This window comes from Doryrhamphus excisus, chromosome 17 (assembly GCF_030265055.1).
Source record: "Doryrhamphus excisus isolate RoL2022-K1 chromosome 17, RoL_Dexc_1.0, whole genome shotgun sequence".
NCBI classification, from domain to species: Eukaryota; Metazoa; Chordata; class Actinopteri; order Syngnathiformes; family Syngnathidae; genus Doryrhamphus; species Doryrhamphus excisus.
In genome coordinates, this window is record NC_080482.1 from 6,587,825 (window position 1) to 6,611,882 (window position 24,058).

At 38.0% G+C, this 24,058-nt stretch overlaps 1 protein-coding gene across 10 annotated transcripts in view; it reads right to left on the bottom strand.

The window, feature by feature from the left end:
* adgrb1a (adhesion G protein-coupled receptor B1a) overlaps nucleotides 1-21,138 on the bottom strand; it is a 119,039-nt gene extending 97,901 nt beyond the window's left edge. For 4 of the 10 annotated variants that reach the window (XM_058052777.1, XM_058052775.1, XM_058052778.1 and 1 more), the window contains exons 1-2: nucleotides 20,738-21,133; nucleotides 782-1,627 (exon numbers count right to left, since the gene is read on the bottom strand). In XM_058052777.1, coding sequence (XP_057908760.1) covers nucleotides 782-1,508 — 727 coding nt within the window. In that variant the 5' untranslated portion in view covers nucleotides 1,509-1,627; nucleotides 20,738-21,133. Of the gene's footprint in view, nucleotides 1-781; nucleotides 1,628-15,138; nucleotides 15,929-20,737 lie in introns of those variants that run through there. The other 6 variants (XM_058052772.1, XM_058052773.1, XM_058052774.1 and 3 more) reach the window with 3 other exon arrangements.
* Nucleotides 21,139-24,058: the final 2,920 nt, after the last annotated feature.

The following is a 24,058-nucleotide window of genomic DNA, read 5'->3' on the forward strand; positions in this document are numbered from 1 at the left end:
TATGGATGCTGTATGGTATCATGTACCCAGAAAAAAATTAGTACGTTTGATTAATGTTCATGTTAAAGGTTAAATAACTGTTAATAGTTATCCTCCCTATCCGTGTGGAAGTGGTAAGTTTTTGGCTATTTAAGTTTAAAGGAAATAACTTGAAGGCTACCGTTTAGGTCGCTAGCTCTCTAGTTTGCGAGTTAGCATGTGTCTCAAGACCCTGCAGTTGCGCAATATGTTGTAAATAAAAAAAGTATAAATGTGACTATATCATGTCTACAGGGCTCTAATAATGCTTTGTTCATTTTAATCTGAAAAAAATAATTTGTCTACCCCCCAACTATATGTGGTTTCTTAAGTTTTTATTATTTGCCGTTTTATTATTATTATTATTATATTTATTTATTACTGATTGATTTTCTTCATTCTTGATTTGTTTAATTATTTTTCATCTTATTTTGTGCCGAAAAATAAAAATTAAGATATTTGAGAACAGTGCAATGTTTTATCAGCTTTTATTGTAGAAAATCGGGAACCAAAGCACTGAAAAAGTTTGTATATTTTTCTGTTTTTAATAAATGTGGGGTTTTTTTTGGAAAACCTGATGCGGCCCAGCCTTGCCCAGACCCTAGCTCCAGTGGCCCCCAGGTAAATTAAGTTTGAGACCCCTGGCCTAAACCATGCATCTTTCTACATCTGCTAATTCCTCCCTGTTATCAGCGAATCAAGACATATAATTTCACACACGTTTTACAAGCTACAAATTTCCTATAAACGTCTTTTTACTCACCGTTTATTTTAGGAGCGTTTCCACTTCCTCCGACGCCGGTTAAACAGTTATCCAGGTAAACTCCATTGTGGTAGCAGCTGTTGCCATCGCTATGCTGTGGTGGTGACATCCAACACGTACACGGCATCTGCATAATGCCACACGGCCTGCTTGATGTGCTGGGGGCGAGGCAGTCCTCCAGCCACTGGCACAGCATCTGACAGGCTGCCATGCTGGGGTTACGTTTTCCGACAACCAGGTACTCAACTTTGAAATTTCCACGGTCACTGGTACTGGTTGCACCTTTCGGATGAGGACTCTTCGTCATTTGGAGAAACTGCTTCCCGACCTCTAAAAAGGCCATCGGGGTAGACGTGTCGCAAAGTCGTACAACCTCGTCAAAGCTCTCAATTCCTAGGTAGGTACGTGTGGTCTCCAGGAAGGAGTCATATTGGAAAGTACGATGCTGCAATGGCAGGCAGTCCTCGGTAGGTTTTGTTACCTTGATGAAGATGGTGTAACGGCGGGGATCAGGATTCTGCAGGGTCCAAGAGCAAGGCACACTGGGGAATACTGATGATGACAGGAAGAAGCCAAAGAAGCGGCTTTGTACCAATGTAGAACAGGAGTCTGACTCCGGCCCTGAGGGAGATGCGTGGCACCACTCTCCCATCAATAGCAGCGGAAAAAAATACCGGATCACCCCTCCGAGTGGCCATCTTGCCAACTGAAAAACAATGCTTGACATGGTTTCAAGGTAACCAGGAGAATGCGGATTGGTGTTTGAGGTAAAATAAGGTGTAAGAGTCTGGCCCTCAAAGATCCACAGACTGGCGCATGACTTCAATGGTTGTCTTTTCCAGGTATCTGTAAAATAAAGGAAACAAGAAATAAAACTACAGTAAAATGTATGTTGTACTTCTTTCTACATGCCGGTAAAGATGGCTTGTATTTATTAGTTATTTAGTTACTATGGTACCCATTATGTCATTGTATGGTCACATCACCTCGTACTTCGGTATGAGGTACATTATTTAAAAAAAAAACAAAAAAAACCTTAAACTGTATTATGGAAAGCAGGAAGTGAACAAATGTAACAGTTACTGATTTTAAAAGTACCAGATGGAGGGGTAGGATTTAATAAGCTTTGCTTCTTCCTACTCCTTTTGGACATGTGGAACTGTGAACTGATTATGTGATGCATTCAATTGTAATCTGATGCATGTTCAAATGAAATAAAACCATTACCATATTTATCAGTAGTTCAAAACATACCATTCAGTTTTGACGTTATCTTTTTAAGATTAAATTTAAATTAAATTAAAATTTTAGATTAAAATTTTTGGGCCGATCACCGATTCCCAGGGACGTCATACACCTCAATGTTCCAATTTGATTTTGTTGAAAAACATGGAACAACACCAGGAAAACAACACAATCTTTACCGTTGAATTCACATAAGGAGTTATTTCAAATATAATTAGCCACGTTTACAAGAGGAGTTTCCGAACTGAATCTTTCCGAATGACTTTTCCGAAAATAATGGTATACATGAAAAGGATTATTCCAATCTTTGGTCTACATGCGCCGCTATAATCAAACAGAATAGTCGTTGGGGAAAACGCAACATCACGTGATATCGCAAGTTTTTCTTTCACCTGTATTGCGAGTTATTCATCCGTCCAGTCTTGAAATTTAGTTTGAATCAAAAACAAACTTTCCACAGTAGTCCAGTGCTGATTGCTCACCTCCATTTATTGAAAAGCTATTGAAAAGTTTAGAAAATTGCTGTCCAAAGTACTAAATTCTATCAGTTGGATAAGATTAAACTTGCACAATACGATACACTGCAGACCTGATGTCATCCTTTTTACCGAAAATAAAGTGCACACCCATCAAAATTGGCATGAACTCCATAATTTTCCTTGTAGCAGATTTGCTCTTTTCACTGCTCAAAAGCTCAAAAGCTTTAGCTAGCTGTCAGTCTGGCAGAGCTAACAGGGACAGTGGTTGACTTTCAGAGTTTTGTAAAGATGAATAGGATCAGTGGATAAGATCGGTTTCATATGTAAAGTATGTAAACACAGATTCCCAAAAATTTAAGCAAATCAGGGCCGATCAGTCGGTCGATCGATTGGTGCATGTTTACATTTTCCCACTCATAAGTAATACGAATTAATTTATACCACATTCATTCATTTTCTACCACTTATCCTCACGAGGGTCGCGGGGGTGCTGGAGCCTATCCCAGCTGTCTTCGGGCGAGAGGCCAGCCAATCACAGGGCACATATAGACAAACAACCATTCACACTCACATTCATACCTATGGACAATTTGGAGTCGCCAATTAACCTAGCATGTTTTTGGAACATGAGAGAAAACCCATGCATGCACGAGGAGAACATGCAAACTCCACACAGAGATGGCCGAGGGTAGAATCGAACTCGGGTCTCCTAGCTGTGAGGCCTGCGTGCTAACCACTCGGTCGCCGTGCAGCCTGTTTTAGTTCATATTTAACCTTTTTTTATTCATTCATTCATTCATTAATTTTCTACAGCTTTTTCCTCACAAGGGTCGCGGGGGTGCTGGAGCCTATCCCAGTTGTCTTCGGGCGAGAGGCAGGGTACACCCTGGACTGGTCGCCAGCCAATCACACGGCACATATAGACAAACAACCATTCACACTCACATTCATACCTATGGAGTCGCCAATTAACCTAGCATGTTTTTGGAACATGAGAGAAAACCCACGCATGCACGAGGAGAACATGCAAACTCCACACAGAGATGGCCGAGGGTGGAATTGAACTCCGGTCTCCTAGCTGTGAGGCCTACGTGCTAACCACTTCCCCGCCGTGCAGCCCGTTTTAGTTCATATTTAACCTTTTTTTTTTAAATATCCTACTTATTACAGAAGAACACATCACAAAACGAAGCTTCATCTAGTGGATGAAGGAATGCGCAGGAAGTCAATCTAGTTATGACATAACCATCATCAAAGAATCTTCGAAAAATAATGTTTTCATGCACTTTAAAAGTTTATTACGAGTCGCGCAAAAATGTTTTATATCCTATATGTCAACCAAATGAACATGTCTAATAATAGCCGATGCCAACAATACAGTCAATTACACAAGATTTAGTTTCCATCAATTCAACAAATGTAAATTCTAAGTGGGAGTACTTTAGTGGAAGCTACTATTATGTCGTACTCTTCTGCAGTAAATGATCCTGAAGCTATGCAATTATGCATTCATTTCAGCCCATGGCTAGAACAGCAAGCAATTAAGAGAACAAAAGGTGTTGCATTAGCCAAAAGCAGAGAAGAACAAATCTATGTAAACATGCCAAACAAGCTTTTTCTGTCGGAAAAATAAAAACATGTCCCAATCACAAAGATGTAACAGTAATATTTAAACAGTTAGAGGGATAGAAACATAGGAGGGCAATGATGAGAAAATATCACGCAATGAGGATTTTTTTGTGACAGAAGTTAATGAATTGTGTACTGAGAGACGCAAATGGCGACAAATCCCACTGAGGCGAAATTACAGACAGCTTATACTGGCACAGAGTTTGTCTGGCTGTTGTATGTCTGTCGCGATGGCGGAGGTTCGTCCAGAAATTTTTTACACACAAAAAAAAAGAGGAAATTTTCAATTTTTTTTTGAGGAGTTAATTAGCTGTGCTAACATTTAGCACCATTGTTGTGCTAGCGGTAGTCAGGCAACACATAACATTGCGTGCTTTAAGGAACAAAAGCAACATGTGTCTACTTTTTTATTGTAAAATACAAATCATTCTATAGTTCGTACTTTAAAGGGGATAGTTCGGATTTTTTTAACAAAAAATTGTATGATACGCCTATCAGTAATGTAGTACACCAACGTTAGCCACGTTTACATGAAGGGTTTCCGAATGGAATCTTTCCGAATGACTTTGATGAAAACAATGGTATACATGGAAAAAGAATATTCCAATCTCTTGTCTACATGCACCGCTATAATCAACCAGAATAGTCAATGGGGCATGTGCAGTAAAACGTAAACACCAACATCACATGATTATCCTCACGAGGGTCGCAGGGGGGTGCTGGAGCCTATCCCAGCTGTCTTCGGGCGAGAGGCGGGGTACACCCTGGACTGGTCGCCAGCCAATCACAGGGCACATATAGACAAACAACCATTCACACTCACATTCATACCTATGGACAATTTGGAGTCGCTAATTAACCTAGCATGTTTTTGGAATGTGGGAGTACCCGGAGAAAACCCATGCATGCACGGGGAGAACATGCAAACTCCACACAGAGATGGCCGAGGGTGGGATTGAAGTCGGGTCTCCTAGCTGTGAGACATGCGTGCTAACCACTCGTCCACAGTGCAGCCCTCTTGCTAATATTTCATAATTAAACTCGGGACATGTTCCACAGATGGTGGTAATGCACACAAAAGCTACTTGCCAACCGCCAATAAACAACAAAAGAAGAAAACGAAGAAGAACCCACACTGACAACTTTCGGAATGAAGTGTATACAAAGGTTCAATTCTTTCCGTTTGGGCAAATAAACCGAATGCAATTAAAATATTTGGGTCCATGTATACATGGCTAATGACTTACTCCCCCAACCTGTCCAAGGAGTCCAGTTCTGGTTGGATTTCTGTGACGAGGAATATTATTCCGCTTACTTGCTGGGGCCATTTAAATGAAGAATTAAGTGAAAAAATCTAGCTCTCACAACACGGTATATTAGATGCTAGCATTTTCCGCCGCTGTCGAACACATACATCAACAAGATGGCCACAGAAGTAGATGTAAGAAAAGGAAAAAAAAAAGCGTTTTGTGAGGTCTGCATCTTAGCCGCCTTTGTCAACAATCAAGGTCAAATATGTATTCATAGGCATTATGAATTGCTTTCTGGAAGTCTTTTATCTTAAAATGCTTTTTTGTAAACACTGTCAACAATATACAGTAATTAATTTTATATGCATTTTAGGAAATGGGTGCACCACTGCATCACTCTTAGCTGTAAAACTAATCAACATGATGTAGAGTGAAGAACCATTAACAAATATTTAATAAAAATTAAGATTATTATTCAATTGACCAAAAATGTTTTTTTTTCTGTTGTATCGTAAGATTAAACCAAAGACGAGATTTAGCATACATACTAATTTGCTGATAGTGACACTGGTTTCGCCTTGAACATGGCTGCAGTAACTGCAGTAGGAAGAAAAGAGCGCACAAGGGCGAGATTAGAGCCTTGATGCATGTGCCTGTGGGCATGCTTGGGTGTTATCTCTCCTCCCTTATACCATAACTCTCAGTGGGGATTTTACTGATAGCAATGATGGTCCTTTTTTCCATTACTGCCGTAAGACTCAGTATAATGCTTTGTTCTGAGACATAATCGCATTAATATGAAAGGCAATTGCTCTGGATAGCAAATCAAATCAAGATAGATCATATTCTGATGAAAGGAGTTAATTGGACAAGCCATGTGTTTCAGCTCTTGGAAGGGGATTAAAACTGAAAAAGTGACTTTATATGACAGTGATCGCACATTCTATTATTATTATTATGCCGGAGTAATAATGGTAAAATACGGTTTTTATCCACAGAGTTTATCGACAAAATGTGATTATGGTGGCATTAGCTGAAAGGACGACCGGTTGATAAGTTTGTTTATGTATTTATTAAGGATCGACCGATACATCGGCCAACCGATATATCGGGCCGATTTTTGTGTTTTTTACTTGAATCGGTATCGGCCGATACGCGCGTGGGTTCGCCGATATATTTTTCCGCCGCATGATTTAAAACTTGAGACCTGTAATATTTGTTATCATTGTAATTTTTTCATATAAATTGAGGGAGCAAAAGCAGTATCGGCCACAAATATCGGTCCAAGTAAAATCGGCGATGGGAAAAAATCGGTATCGGCATCGGCCGGAAAAAAAACATATCTGTCGATGCCTATATTTATACACTTTGAATACCTATAAACAGGCTGCACAGTGGAAAAGTGGTTAGCATGTTGGCCACACAGTCAGGAGATCAGGTTCAAATCCCCATCTCTATGTGGAGTTTGCATGTTCTCCCATCATCATCTAATTTCACAGTAACACAGACACTCACGCCTTTCAGCGAATTCTCATTTATTTTCTTTTCACATTAATATATGTGGAATTATTATTATATAGATAAATTGTATAACATTCATAAATTGCTCTGATAGTTAATTCTTAAAAAAAAAAAAAAGCTCCAATGAGCAAATCAAGTGCTTCTTTTCTGTGACAGGCTGCAAACGGCCTGCCATAACGTCCCCTGAGCTCACTTGTAAAGAAACATAGCATCGGTCCTGTGGGACTTCTCACTGTTTCTGGCGAAGGTTTTTTATCAATTGTGCCAAATGCTTTGCAGAAATTGTGCCATTAGGGGAATGCGTCATGGTAATGGTTATGGTTATGGTAATGGTTTTATTTCATTTGAACATGCATCAGATTACAATTGAGTGATCACATAATCAGTTCACAGTTCCACATGTCCAAAAGGAGTAGGAAGAAGCAAAGCTTATTAAATCCTACCCCTCCATCTGGTACTTTTACAATCAGTAACTGTTACATTTGTTCACTTCCTGCTTTCCATAATACAGTTTAAGGTTTGTTCGTTTTTTTTTTTTGTTGTTGTTTTTTAATAATGTACCTTGTAGCGAAGTACAAGGTGATATGACCATACAATGACATAATGGGTACCATAGTAAGTGTCAATATAGTGATATGTATAGCACATCATGACTGGTTTCTTGAATTGGCTCATCGTTGTGCATTGTTTGAGGGTCTTACTCAATCCATCCCATAGTTTGATTCCACATACTGAAATGCTATGGCTTTTTAACATAGTCCTAGCATATAAGTGTTTCAAATGTAGTTCTTCCCTGAGATCATATTTCTCCTCTCTTGTAGTGAAGTATTGGATGACATTTTTAGGTAATTGGTTATTTTTTAGCCTTATGCATTATTTTAGCTGTTTGAAGATGAACTATATCAGCAAGTTTGGGTATTTGTGATTTTAGAAATAAGGAGTTAGTATGTTCTCTGTAGGCGGCATTATGAATTATCCTTACTGACCTTTTTTGCAGTACATTTAGTGAGTGCAGATTTTATAGTTATTACCCCATATTCCCACACAATAAGTAATCACATTAAACTTTTTTACCTCCAAGTATGCATAAATTACAGTTAAATAAAAATGTCAAAAACAATAGAAATGAAAAGTTATTGCAGGAAGTTATCAGTATCGTAAAGTATTGTGCATCCTTAATGCCAATGCAAATAAATTTGCTAATAGTGTTTCTCAATTCAACTGAAAATGATGAGCACTACTGAAACCCAAGAAATAGCTCATGACACAACAGGAAGGTGGTGTCCGTGTGGTGAATACATTCAGCACACAGTTGGACTCACGGAGTGTATAAATAACACAAGAAGTTATACCATATTGGATGGAAAATAAACGCAAACCGAGGCAAAATTATAGCATACATTTTCTGCATTAACTGCAAACTAAGATTCCAGCCTAAATTCTGTTGTATTTTGTATGAAATGAAGTATAAATAATATTCATGGCATCTAAAATCCATTCAAAACGGTCTCTCAGCCACAAATTTGTATATGCACACACTTGTAATTGAAGGACTCCTGTGGAATATTACATCAATTTATAGGCTGGGGGGGGGGTGCCCTGCATTTGGAGTCGGTGCTGTGGGAATAAACAGAGAGCAAGGCAGTACAGACTTGCACTGTCTACTGCTCATCATCCAGCTGGTTTGTGTGTGTGTGTACAGAGTGTGTGTAGATTGGCTTGAAGGGTCCCATTGAGCAGGCTATCCTCTTTTCCTGTCATTGCCATGCAAAAGGTACCAGCTGCCTACACTCGGCCATGACGGCTAAAATATTTACCACTCGGTATACCGGAGACATCTTAAAAGACGGTCTCAGACCACCACTTTTTAGCGTTATTATTCCCAAAAATGAACACATCGTTCCTTTTCACCTGTTTCTATTGTACTCTATATGTGTGCTCTCTAACGCTACTGGCTTGGAACATTGATTTTGTCATTAATAGTCATTTTGAGTGACAGAATTGAAACCTTTCCCATTGTAATGATATTTGCTGTCCCCCTCAGTGTGTCATCCACTATCAAAATGTCACAGGCAGATTTACAAGTGCATCAGCTGCCAAACAAAGCTTATTTTCATCTGGAGCTTGAGGGCGGCTAGAAAAATCCATATGCACTACAAATCAATGGGGGGAAATTTAAGGCTGGCGCCTGGGGTTTGAAGATTGCAAGTAACTTTTCCCACAAAACGGTGAATGGGTTGATTGCTTTGATATGAATCAATTCAGTCTTATCTTTTTACATTGTGCAAAAGAAAAAAGGATGACGATGTTGTATTATCTTCACAACTGGACAGTATCCACCGGTCCCACGGCCGCCTGCGCACGTCCTTTTACCTCTTTGTCCCCGGACCAATCGATGCAAATGGATTACCTGTCATCTGATTTCTTTGACACGCATATTCAGTCTGCTTTACCTCAAAATCAATACACCATCTATTTATACCTGTTGTTCATTGTTTTCACAGTTTTTGTCTTCTTTTTTTTTGTATCTTATTGTATATCCAGAGATGATGGCATGCGTTATTAGACCTGTTTCCGTTATTAATTAATTCCAAAATGTCCGAAAACTGAAACGTAAAAATCGTAAATAAATAAAACAGACGAACAGACAAGGTTTATACCATACTGGTTCTAGGCAAGGGTTCTGGATAAGGGAGAAAAGATACAACAATTCCAAGGGTCCCTGAGTGACAGAGGCCTTACAGAATAAATTCCGGAATAAGCCTTTTTATACAGATCCTCAACTAAATTTCAAAACAATCAAACAATACACAACGATTAGCCAATTCAAGAAACAATACAAGCAGATGATGTTTGCTAAATACAAGGATGAAGAGTCTTGAACCAGTCATGATGTGCTATACATATCACTATATTGACACTTACTATGGTACCCATTATGTCATTGGATGGTCATATCACCTCGTACTTCAGTACATGACAAAAAACTTTTGAACAAAATTACTTAAAAAAAAAACTTGAACTATATTAGGAAAGCAGGAAGTGAACAAATGTAACAGTTACTGATTGTAAAAGTACCAGATGGAGGGGTATGATTTAATAAGCTTTGCTTCTTCCTACTCCTTTTGGACATGTGGAACTGTGAACTGATTATGTGATGCATTCAATTGTAATCTGATGCATGCTCAAATGAAATAAAATCATTACCAAATTTAACTTGTCTTTGATCCATGTGTCACATCTCAAAATTGGTTCGTATTGTTTTTTGTGTTGTCCTGCTAAATGAAAAAAAGTATGATAACAATACCAGTGGTGGTGTATGACTTTTACACAGTTATGTATAGTGGAGCCTTCATTTTAGTAGGATTACGTTTTCGCTGAAAATACTGTATGTCTTGGTTTTTGTACACTGTCTTGGTTATCATAGGGCACTGAGCCTAATAAACTAGTCAAGGGCCCAAACAGAGCATCCACGCATTGGTGACTCAGTCTCAGGAAAGGATTAATAGCGGTTCTCTTGGTACACTATAGACAGATTCTGTCCCTTTATCAACACAGGTCGCAGGGGGAATGGTTGAACAGAAACACATATTCACATATCTTTATTAAAGGTAAAAGTCATGTTAAATGTTCATTTATCTTTTCAATTCCAGATTTAGATTAATTTTCTTTGGTTTTCTGAATGTAAAACTACAATCACTATCATTTAAAATGTGTTTTGTGGTCATATTTTTGCATGTCTGGAACACATTAATTGGATATACATTATTGAATACAGGAAAATATATTCTGTTTTGTACATTTTGGCTTTCGTAGGACCTTTCAGAACTGATTAATGTCAAAAGGGTCCACTGTAATATTAAATTGGAAAGAAATAAAGGATGTGGGAGGCGGGAATCACAATGAAAACCAAATTTCTAACAAAACAAAAGCGACTTCTCTCTCCAACAGCTTCTTGACAACCCACTGATTCTTGTGACACCAAACAACTATACTTTTAGTTGAAAACAATGTGAACTACAACTGTACAAAAAGTATCCCTGCTAATTACAGTAAAAAAAAAACATATTACAGTGAAAATGGAGTGTGGGTTGTGTTGACATGTATCAACAGTTCATATAGGAAAAAAACGATATCAGCCCTATGACCGTCCGTATCTTCAATTTCAGCTAGAAAGATGAAATAAATGCTTATTTTAAGACGGCAGGCGATCGGTCTCCCACACTAGCTGTCTAGGCTGTACTCAGTTTAAATGCCTCTGGGGCGCTGGTGTGATTCCTCAACACCAAAATTCTGACATGCCTTTCAGGCACAATTACCCAATGACAGCAACAGTTAAGGAGGTTCTTCTACAACTTCTCCCTGAGGGTATGGTCACAATGTATACGCGGGAGTAAAAATTAAAGAGAACATGCAATAAATAAATAAATAAATAAGTGAGCATAATAGCCGCTGTTTTTCTTCACCTTAACATCTCCTGTCAAAGAAGGGCGCACAAGTTCTTAGCAGGTTTGCATCACCTGAGATCACCTTCAACAAAGTGTCCCTAAAAGCCTGGAAGATGGTTTTGAGTCCATCTTTAATCCCAAAATGTTCCACTTAATACTGAATTAATACCACAAGTCCACACCAGCATGGTGTCCACATCCACCATGCTGGCGTCTGAGTCGAAGGAACTCAATCTATTTGGTCCATCAAGATTTACTCTCATCTCATCCGTACATAATAATAATACCATGACCTTAAAACTTCTTGTAACACATTCACAGAAGGTATTTGATGTTCTAGATATGTCAAATTTTGCAGAGATGTGACATTTACCTGCATTGCAGACTGTAATGCAATTACTCCTTAATTTTTCTAAATGAAAACACCTTTCATAACAAAAATAAATAAAAAGATTCAATTTAATCCGCAAACTGAAGGACCAAAGTACACTGGGTCATGCACAAGTACATGCGTATAATATAAAACAGTGATACAATTATGACTGCTTCTGCTCCACATTATGAATCATAGCCACCATCTCACCCAATAAAAATGAAACAGAACAACTCCAAATAATCGGCATGGTCATCACTGTTTAATGAAGTGATGGCACATGTAAATGAGGCGACGCCTGAATGCCCCCCAGACCAGAGTGGGGAGTCATGCTTAAATCTGGTGAGCTGGAGTAACTGACTTATGATTTACAAAGGTAAGTAGGGCTGTAAATCTGTTAAGATATTTAATGCTGATTAATCACATTTTGTCTGTAGTTAACTCATGATTAATCACAATTAATAGCATATGAAAATACATTTTTATTTATGATAAATATATAGGGGGGCGGCACGGCTGTCGAGTGGTTAGCGTGCAGACCTCACAGCTAGACCAGGGTTCAATTCCACCCTCGGCCATCTCTGTGTGGAGTTTGCATGTTCTTCCCCTGCATGCGTGGGTTTTCTCCGGGTACTCCGGTTTCCTCCCACATTCCAAAAACATGCTAGGTTAATTGGCGACTCCAAATTGTCCATAGGTATGAATGTGAGTGTGAATGGTTGTTTGTCTATATGTGCCCTGTGGTTGGCTAGCGACCAGTCCAGGGTGTACCGCGCCTCTCGCCCAAAGACAGCTGGGATAGGCTCCAGAAAATTAATGAATGAATGAATGAATGATATATATATAGTTAGGAATCCCCCAGTTTGCATGTTTAATGTGAGCGGTGAATTGTCCCAATTTGTTGGACGGTCCCTGAACTCACCTTCTAACTTTCTCCCACATTGCACAGAAGTACTGTACTGTACTTTCACCTCATAATTGGTCCCAAATGCTGATACTATGTGGAAAATGCATAATGTTAAGATTTAATGACCTTACTGAGTGCTAATGTGCGTATTTGTGCGGTGCATCTATCAAAACAAATTCCAGATTCATAATGGAGTTTGTATTCATTTAGTGCTTTTCATTTGATGTTGTTCCTGTCATAAATGAGACGAATTAGATTGCTATGATGTAGATATGATTTGCTGATGTGTTGAAAAACTTTCCCGGTGACTAGCTAGCTCATGATAGTAAGCTAATAGCTGCTAATGCTATTTACATTCATCGTCAGTCATGGTGGCATTGATACAAACCCCCAAATAGCTGTCCTTGGCTATGCCTGCCGGTAGCTCATAACCCAAATTTTAGCTCGCAGTTCAAAGCAAAAAAATTGCCCAAATACGCCATAGTACCACTGTGTAATATATCCAATATAATAAATAAAATGACCATGACAAGTCAACTCACAGTTACAGTAGATACAAATTACGCTGGTCTGCAAGAGCCATCTTCCTTGGCTTTTTTTAGCTAAACTTATCCTTTTCTTGGTCTACTTCTGCTCAATATTTGTTCCCGCTTGTAGCTCCACAACCACTGCTTTCCTCACACAAACAGTGTGGGCCGAGGGTCAAACAGAACGTGTACACATTAATCGTGCAACAAAAAAAAATATTGCCGGTAAAGTAAATTTATGCGTAAACATTGACAGCCTGACAAGAAAATTATTCTTACTTAGTATTTAAACCCTTGTAATTTCCCTCATGTGACAAGGCTTCAGTTGAATTGTTTATTTAGATTAGTTGGTGTGTGCGTGTGCGTTGCCGAGGTGAGGAGAATATCCCGCTTTGCAACAAATAATGCAACAATAAAAAATTAAATCATATATCAAATCATTACATTCCAAATCCGAATATCTCTGATTTGATAATACATAATTGAGACAATTGTGATGTTCTGCTACAATATTTTGCTTCAAGATGAACAGTGAAAAGCTGAACATTGACGGTAAGTATCATTGCAAAAGGCAAGGCTGTCATACTGACACACAGGGCATGGCATAGTAGGACAGAAGCGGAATAGTGAGGAGGAATACTGGAAGACAAGCTTACAAGAGCAGGGGGGGGTTGAAATTTGAGAAATAATCGCATGAGAGGATGGAGACAGCTGGAACTGAAGCCGAGTTGGCTGAGTCAAATAGAACTGAGAAGATAAGTGGAAAGGGGAGAAATGTAAAACAGTGTCAAAGTGAGACAAAAGAGGGAAGAGATTACACCAGGCAGGGTATGAGAGAGGGAGGGAGATTAAACATCTGCAAGGATAGGTTTAGATTTGCAGAGGAGCAAAGGAGGAACAAAAAGAGGGGAAAGGTATTCAAGCTAAATGAAAAATAAAATTGCATGGTTGTCTTTTTTTTTTTTTTTTTTGGAACATTATAAAGCACTTACAGCCAACGGGAATCAGACCTGCAGCCACCTTGTACTTCTAGTGTAACTGTATGTGGTGAATATGTTTTCTTTCAAAGACAGCATATCAATTATTGTAGTTTTCCATGTGCAATATGATGGTGAATTACACTTATTTTCATTTAATTATTGTTATTAATCATAAGTACGATTCATTGCTACTCATGATACTATGTAAGTATATGCTTCCTAAGACTCACATATTACACTGCTTGCACTTAGTTCTTCAGTGTTACAAACAATAGTACAGTGGTCCTCAATAGGCGGCCCGTGATACCTCTTTGATTTTAACCATTTTGTGTTTTACGGCAGGTTCTGAGTGAAAAAATATGAGAAGCACGTTTATCTTTGAACGTAGCATGACTTAGCCGTAAATGCACATTCTCCACACACACTTATGTGACTGTCCGTCAAAATAGGACCGCCGTTTGCCCCATGTCTGCATAAACAAAACAAGAATATCATAAAAAGTACCTTACATATGCAGTTGGAATTGCATGGGTGACTACATCTTCCTTAATCACAAGCACAGGCATTAAAGATTGTTATTATTTAGTAGCAATGCGGATGAGTGGTTAGCACGCAGGCCTCACAGCTATGAAACCCGAGTTCAATTCCACCCTCGGCCATCTCTGTGTGGAGTTTGCATACGTGGGTTTTCTCCGGGTACTCCGGTTTCCTCCTACATTCAAAAAACATGCTAGGTTAATTGCCGACGAGTGTGAATGGTTGTTTGTCTATACGTGCCCTGTGATTGGCTGGCAACCAGTTCAGGGTGTACCGCACCTCTCGCCCGAACACAGCTGGGATAGGCTCCAGCACCCCCGTGTGAGGATAATTGAACAATTGAACAACCTTTCGAAACCCATTGTGGATGATTGGCAGTCCTAGCAGCCCAGAACAGAAGTACATACATAACATAATACAAAGTATTACATAGTACAAATATAATTCTACATCAAACTTACTTTAAGATGCGTCTGATCAAAGATATCATAAGCCTCGTTCACGTCACCATTTTCATGACCTGCACTTGTTTTGGTCTGCTGCCGACAACCCCCTGTTGTCTCTGTTCTGTCCTGCAGCCGACTCCTGCCTTGCTCTCCTAGTCTGCACACCTGTTGCCTATCAGCCATTAGGCCTTCTTATACCACTCCACTTCCATTTTCCCCCTTTCAGATCGTTTGCCTTGTCATGCCTCATCGCTGTCTTGTACTCGTATTTTTGCTGCCTACTGTCTAGAAGTAGTTGAGCAACTTTGTAAATCCTTATTTGATATTTTGTACTCTTTTGTTTGTAATTTTAGCTTCCCGGTGACCTTCTGTCACTGGCCTCTTTGTTTATCATTAAATACTTTTTTACATTTTTTTACATTACATACATTTTCCTTGGTCTCTGGTCTCTAACTACTTCCTGAAGCTGCAATCTCAGCATCATTTGAAATTTGGTTTTTAGCCATAAATGAGCCGCGTAATTGTACAAGCCACAGGGTTCAAAGCATGAGCAAAAAATTGGCATCTTATACACCAGAAATTATGGTTCCGCTTTGTTAGGCACACTGTTTGGCCGTACGATAACTGGGACAATATACAAAAACCAAGACATATTTTTGGCTAAAATTTTCATTGTAAACCAAAATCCTCTGAAAACCGAGGTACCACTGCAACATCCATTATCTAACTGAGCAACAATAGGAGCAATGCCACATCTGGACAAGTGTGCAGTCACACAATACAGAAGCAATAACCCTTAATGAAGATGAACTCATCTATGAATCATAAGCCAACTCCTTCACATCAAAGATTTTCCCTGCACTTTGAAATGATCCTTATGCCATCTTCAAAAAATACACAAATAGTAAACATTTTAATGAGTCTAAGGTATCAGTGCATAATATTTTCATAGGAAGACACAATTCAGCCCAAAACAAGGTTATCTTATCACTGCGTTAGAGTTGAGTAAGCATCTGTGATTTTTTTTTTCCACGAGGGTGTCATATGAACAGTTTGTGCGTGGGGGAAATGCCAGATACCGCGTGGTTATGACCAATTTCTTATACTTGCAGCATGAGCAAAGAAGCTGTGGGAAAAAAAAATGTTATTATTAGCAAATGAAGCAAAAATAGTTAGGCAGCCTTACCATAAACCTCATTAAATAGAAGTTTCTAATTTATGGATAAATGTAATACTAAAATAAGTATTTGAGCAAATATTTTGCCCCCAACAGAGTGGTTATGTCCCTTCAGTGAGACGCTTGGTGAGAAAGAGATGACTGTTGGCGTGATCATTCCAAAAATGGAAGAAATACAAGATAAGAGTCACTCGCTCTTTTCGCTCTTTTGGCTGTGATTTGATGTGAGCAGCTCCACTCACTTTGACGTGATATTCTATGCTTCGATGGGCATTGACTTGTAGATTGGCTAGTCGAGGGTGCAGGCTACTTTTGTGAAACAAATTGCAGAGTTGCTATCCAAATTCTGTTAATATCGTAGTTATTTACATCTCAGTTGTTTATAGGTTTGGTATTACTTATGATGTAGGTGTTTGGTTTTTGGTTTGAATTGTTTTGGTGGTAGTGATGTCATTGGTGGGTGATGTGGGTGCTAGTATTGTCAAGGCCATATCTGGGCAAAGTACTGCAGTTGCAGGTCTTGGGTGGATGGGGTCAGTAAAGTCAAGACTCCGGGTACTTCGGTTTCCTCCCACATTCCAAAAACATGCTAGGTTAATTGGCGACTCCAAATTGTCCATAGGTATGAATGTGAGTGTGAATGGTTGTTTGTCTATATGTGCCCTGTGATTGGCTGGCGACCAGTCCAGGGTGTACTCCGCCTCTCGCACAAAGATAGCTGGGATAGGCTGAAAAGTGAATGGTATAAAATGAATGAATATAATGACATAATATTTTAATGTTATTCCCATAATATTACAACATTTTCCCAACCTGATTTACCTAAAATGTATTATTTTATTTTGCTTCTTTCTCACATTATTAAAACTTTTTTCTTTCATTATTTATTCTTGTAAAATCAAATTTTTTTCCGCTCTTTTATTTTTACTTTTCCAACTATTTCAGCTTTCTTCTTGGAAATTTTTTTCTTGTAATTCTGCTGACTTTATTCCCATATTTTTACTATATTCCTGTAATAAAATCACAACTTCATTTTCCAAAAATTGCAAGTTTATTAGTTGTTTTTTTTTCTCGTAATGTTAAGACTAATTATGAACATTTCTGCGTTATGATACTAAAATGACATTATTTTCCCTCATAATATTAAAATATTATCCTCGTAAAATTAGGACTACTTTCATTATATTAAATCTTTTTTCTCTTAATATTTTTTACTTAACTTTAAAAAATCAAGTTTTTGCTGTTAGAATGTACCGAAGGCCACAAATGGCTCCCAGGCTGTGCTTTGCCCACCCCTGTTTTAAGAAATAAAAAAAAAAACAGAAATGTTATATTTTATTGAATGGCCTTTAGCTTGCATTAACTGTAGCAATGTCTGCAACGTTGCATCCAATTTGCGCTAAGATCTTGCATTGGTGACAGACTACTGCACAAAGTCTTCTCCAAAAGATTCTCAATGGGGTTCAGGTCTGAACTCTATGGTCGGCAATCCATGTGTGAAAATGATGTCTCATGCTCCCTGAACCACTAGGGGGGTTCTCAACCGCTGGGCGTGTAATAATGGGTCGGAGGGGAGCGAGCACAGTTTCTGGTCACTTTTTGTGTGCATCCAGAGGAAATATTCAAAGCCTTGGCCATGTATGATAAACACCGCCTGCACTAAATTGATATACACAAATTGTGTTTCTTTTTAAATTGTGATCACCCCTGCTCAATCCATTCCCGAGCATATTTTTCCTGGGTGACTAACTAATGGCAAGTACAGGGTAGAGAGATGTACAGTTAGATTTTTGCTGATTCTGTAAGCATTCATATTAAGCATAGCAGTCATACATCCTCATGACATTTCCTCTGCCATGTGTGAGACATTTGATAATGTGTTATGCTTTAGGAGTTGTTTCTTTTTAGTTCTTTTTTTCCTCTCTTTTAGATGGAAAACTGTTATTATTATATCTATTGCAATCTAATATCTTCACAGTATTTTGCTTCTTTTTTTTATTCTATATATGTTGTAAGGGTAGTGGGTATTATTTTCCTTCCACGCATTATACCATAGAAACATGTGGGCACACTGACATGGCGGGGGCGGGGGGGGTCACAGTGATGGGGCAGCAAAACTATTGCAATCCTTGGGCGATTTGTGCCTTGCTCAAGCTCACTCGGTCCCTATTTTCTTAAATATATTCCTCCTTACCGTCTTACTGACAGTTTTTCTCTGACCGTTATATTAGGGGGTGCCCTGCAGCCCCATTGGCACCCCCCCACCCTCCCAAAAGGTCATGTTAATTGTATTTTCTATACAGCGCTAGAATACAAAAAAAAGCATTTAAAAATATCATTCCTGTTGAGTACGTTTATAACTTGTGCTTGTATTAAATTAAATAAATTGCCTTATTTTATTTATCCTACACGATGGTATGTCATATCTGTCGCCATGGTCACACATTTGTAATTCATCTGTAAGTATCGGGTTCATTATTTGAGTGATTTTTGGCTACAAATTAATTTCATTTTTTTAAATGTATATATATTTTTAAAGGTAACTGTTATGTATTCAAGTGGCATTCTACAGTATGACTCAGCTACCTTGTGTGTGTGTGTGTGTGTGTGTGCACGTGTTTGTGTCTGCGTTTATCAAGATAATCAAATTGCTATAAACCCAGTGGACACACGTGATTAAGAACCTGATGTGGGAATAGTTTAGGTTATTTAGGCTCGGGTTAGTATACCGCGGTGTTTGTTTTGGGTAACCGAAGCTGTCCATTTATTTCAAAACCTTAGTGGGCGTCACAGGGAAAGTCATCTGTCCTTCTCACAGGCAGCAAAATAGCACCGTCTGTCTTAATGTCACACCGTGTTGTATTTACATTCCCTCTTCATAGTGCTTTTAATCCATCTTCTGTTGTCCCGCTGACTGTGTTTTCATCACCCATCTATTCATATCGACTCCCTTTTGTACTCCTGCCTCGCTGTCGCCTCTCCCACCCTCTGATGTCACCAATTCAGATATGAAGTTTGTTGATGCCAGACAGCCTTTGACACTGCGACCCTGTTTGGGGGCCGGGAGGGGATAGGGGGGGGCGTTATCATAGAATGAAAGTATGTAGTGAAGACAGGGCAGTTGTCTATGGATATATTTTAATGGCAACAGGAAAATGCAAGATGCAGAAACAAAAGGGGACATCTAGGTTAAAAAAACATGCATGGGTGGCTCTGAAAAGGCCTGTGTCGTGTTGCTGGCTTGTCTCAGTCCCGTGACTGCAAGCCAATTTGGCAAGTCACGGCATCACCACAAATATATTTTCTTATTCCTTTATTATTATTATTATTATTATCTGTATATTTAGCATGCAATATCAACTTCTTTAGGAGACGTTCCATTATTTTTAATTCCAGTAAAGTGACAGTAAATACCCTTAAATGCATCACAATTCCCATTTCAATTTGACATTAGCAACAGTACTCGTTCTAAATTACCATTAATGATAACAAAAACATTCCAAATAAACACTTGCCCCTTTCCATTACGGTTTAGCTTGTTTTCTTACTGTAATGTTTGTCCAAATACTTTATTAACACCTCATATTTTGTACTTCTTTGTCTTATAAGAAGGTTTCCGAGCATCTTAATAAAATGTCAGTTTAACATGCCTTTGTCGCATAAATGTGCTTACGTTTCATGTGAGAGCCACAAAAAGAGAATTTTAAACATTCTTGATCATTTTTTTACGCTGTATTAATTACTACAGCACAATAAGGATACAAAACAATGATTATTATTCCCAACTTTAAATTTGAAACTGGCAAATGATGGCCATGTGTTAAAGAATTTCAATATGTGTTTTTTTTTTTTCTCTTACACTAAAACTACACCCTGATCTCTTCATTGATTTGTGTGTATCCAACATTGACAAAACCTCTCCTCTGGTTGATGGTTGATGCATGGCTTGTGTGTACAAATAGAAAGTTTTCTGCAAAACAGATGCCTTGCATTCATATATCATTATAACCAACTTTAAAACTAGTTATATTACTATTGGCATTGTTATTATAGTCGACATTCAATTGTTTTGACATTTTCAATGCATGTTTATTGCCCCTTTAAAGTTGATTAAAGAGCAAACCGTCATTGTTATATTGCAGTATTGCAAGATAAGTGGGCAGTGTGACGGACGGCGAATGCCCACCAGCGACTCCCTTGGCTTTTTATGTTTCAACGTGCCGGCATTTAAAGGGCGATATTTGGAAAGTAGCATAAATTAGAATAAAAATGGACCTCGATAAACCGAAATAGGCTATGTATAAATACAATAATATTCGCTAATATTGTCCCACACCACCAAACACAACTCACATTGAGCTCAATACAATGTAAATAAATTGCATCTTTATAGTAAAGTTGACGTCAAATGAAGTAAGATATGTTTACTTAACTTACCTGGAGTAAGTCACTAGACGCTAATTCCAAGATTTAAAAAAAAGCCATGACAATAACTCCCAGGAAAGCTCCAAAGAATCCAGAAATGCTTAAATTGTTGAAATCCCAAATGAGTTGCTCGTGGTAAAATGATAGCGAAAATAAGGACTTTCTTCTTCTCCTTTTAATGTATTTACAAAATATCCATTAATACGCAAGGTGCTAGTTTTCACACATTTTGTTGAAATTCCGAGAGTTTTCACAGTCTTCCAGGTGAGTTGAGAAGGTTTGACCGGCTTGCTCTCATCCCCGGAGCCGCCGTCCCCTGTCCAGCTGGCGGCTTTGGTTTGTCTGTGTCTCCTCTCTGCTCACAGCAACAACCGGGTTCCTTATTTGGACATCTCGTGGTTTACAAGACTGTCAATGTCATTGGATTTCACCAAAGATACTTCCAGTGTGTTGTTTCAAAATAAAAGAAATTTAATTATTCCCTTGGGAGGGTTTTTACTTTGAAGGTAAAACTTCCTCAATTTCCTGTCAGATTCGCTCTGTACTGCAATTCAAAAGATGATAGGGAAGCCCTCACATAGAAAATTCACCCAGCAGCCCCATCTTCTGGAGTCAAAGAGCATCGCCATAGAAAATTGAAATTAAAGACCGTACTGTGTGCTGTCATAATATTACATCATTATACGATCGTTGTCTGTTTTCATGCTCAAAAGATATTATAATTATTCAAATTATGAAGAAGATTTAGGCTCTTGTTCTATGCCTAATATTCACACTATGAGGATGTCACTGTCACTAATGACTTGTTTCTCTTGATCTTTTTTTTCCCAAATAGACAAAATAAGACAGCAACAGCAAATAGTAAAAAATAAAACACTTGGGGTGATTCAAATATTGATGGCATAGTCGCCTTTCTTTTGATATTTATATATGTTTGTGTATATATATGTATTGAAATAAATACAGAACGGAATAGGCTAGTATTCATGCTAGCATTGACAATATCTAATGTGGATGGCCCATAATTACTGACTAATTAGATGATATAATTTCAAAAGTGATACTTAGTATTTGCAGTTAGAATGTTGTATTCTCGTGTGCCAAAGTTTCAGATAATGAGGTTTGTGCATTTGGAAGTGGGCCCTGGAAGAAGTTTGGGATGGCTCAAAACGCTAGGTTTAAGAGGGCGTGGCAAAACTCTTCTTTTGTGATGTCACAGAGGAGTGGGCTTTTTTCATGGGCGTGGCTGCAGGCACTATGAGCCCTCCTCCAAGGTCTGCTTGTCTGTTCATGAAACAAGCTCATGCAGACGTTATTGTAGTTGGTATTTCCCAGCAAGAGAGAAATATTTTCATAGGACTGTTTTTGTGAACATGAACGTGAAATATCTGTTGCTGAAGCCAGAAGCAGCGCGCAGTGTCCGACAATGAGTGCCCCTCCTCGGGCAGGCGAGGTTGGAGTAGCTCCTAAACACTAAAACAATTAGCTCTTCAATTACTTTATTTGTTTACTATCAACTCATATACAAACTAAATTAGAAAGTGTTTTTCCATAGTCAGGAAGTGGTTTGGGAGTATGACCAATCACAACGGAGACAATTTTGGTGGGAAGCACAAATCCAAGGAAATAAAGCTGGAATAGGTGCAAATTCTGGAAGATCTTGAAAGTTTTTTATGCGGGTTATTGTGTGCAACTGCTCTATAGGAGGCCACAATTCAATATAAAGGGTCGAAAAATGAGCATAATAGGTCCAATTTAAAATAATATCATTGTTTAGCATATTGTACGTAAAGTGGAACCTGGTTTTTGTATGGTTCTGTTTTCAACTAAAAATATCTATTGGTTTTGATACACTGTTTACGTTATCAATACTACCAAACTGTACACCTAACAAACTAGCCAGTGGAATCGAGTGCACAAAGAAATCATCCACACGTTGGTGACAAAGTCTCCATGAAGAATGCATAGTGGATTTTTTTAGATTTGACGAACTACAGTATAAAAGATTAAAGCTAGGTAATCCCGTATGTATGTGTTTATTTGTTCATAGAACACAGAACAATGAACAATTTGTATTTGATGGTTTAACGGTTTAATTGGATTTACATTATTTCTAATAGGAAAATTAATTAGGTTTTTGTATGGTTTAGTTTTCGTCTGACCTTTTGGAACGGATTAATGATGAAAACTGAGGTTCTACTCTATTGCTTGTTTTTACCTTTTTGACCTAATAATATTTAATATGAGTCAGGAAAACTTAAAGTTGAAATAGTATAGAAATAGAATAGAATAATAGCATTGGTTGAGAATTAGCAGCTGAGGCTTTTCTTATTTTAATTATCAATAAATAATGTATTTCGATCTATATTCAGTGAAAATGGCCAAATAAATGGAGTACACGGAAAGGAAAAGTGTGACTATTTTGCAAGAGCTGATCTGGGAAAAAAAATCAGGGGTGTTGTAGGGATTGTGTGTACCTCCGGTTGCGATGGTGTTCATGCATGTGTGTATAAGTACTTTTGTCTTAATGTGGTTCTTTGGACTCTTTTTAATATGAAGCTCTGACTTGACTTTATTAATAATTAAAAGTCTTCTTTTTAAACCTCTTCAAAAGTACAAAATTAAAACTTTATGAACATGTCTAACATGACAAGCTTGATAATAAATAAGTTAAATATGGCTATGAAGTTTCTTGCTGTTTTTGTTCTATACATGAGAAGACAATTTGGAGTAAAACAGTTTAAAGTGAAGTTATTTCATTATACTGCACTTCGGGCAGATAGCACTGTTTACATAACATTTACAGTATGCATATTATACAGTAAATATTTGGAGTAATGTTTCACTTGTCTAAAATTCTTCTGTTCATCAACTTCATCATCTGTTTGCTTATACAACAAAAAGGTATATTTACGTAACATGTTTATTTTTATATTATTTGTCTGAGCAGGGTTTATTTTCTTGTTTTTAGTTTTCTTAATAGACATAAATATTTTTGATTTGTTACGAAAATTTTATGACTTTTAAGTCAATACCTGAAAGTTGAAATGCCATGTCACGTAAAGTTATCTCATATGTTAACATTGCTAGCATGTGAACATTAGCATAGTAGAATTTTTATCAATTTTCATTGCGACACACTTTTAACCATGCTGCGTGTTAGCATACTAATGTTAGCATAGTAGCATTTTATTAATTTTCATCGGTAGACATTAATATGCTAGGTGTTTTGTAGATTAACATTAGCATGTTACCATTGCTAGCATGCTAACATTAGCGTAGTAGCACTTTTTTGCCATTTTCATAGGTATACTATTACTAAACATTTGACAT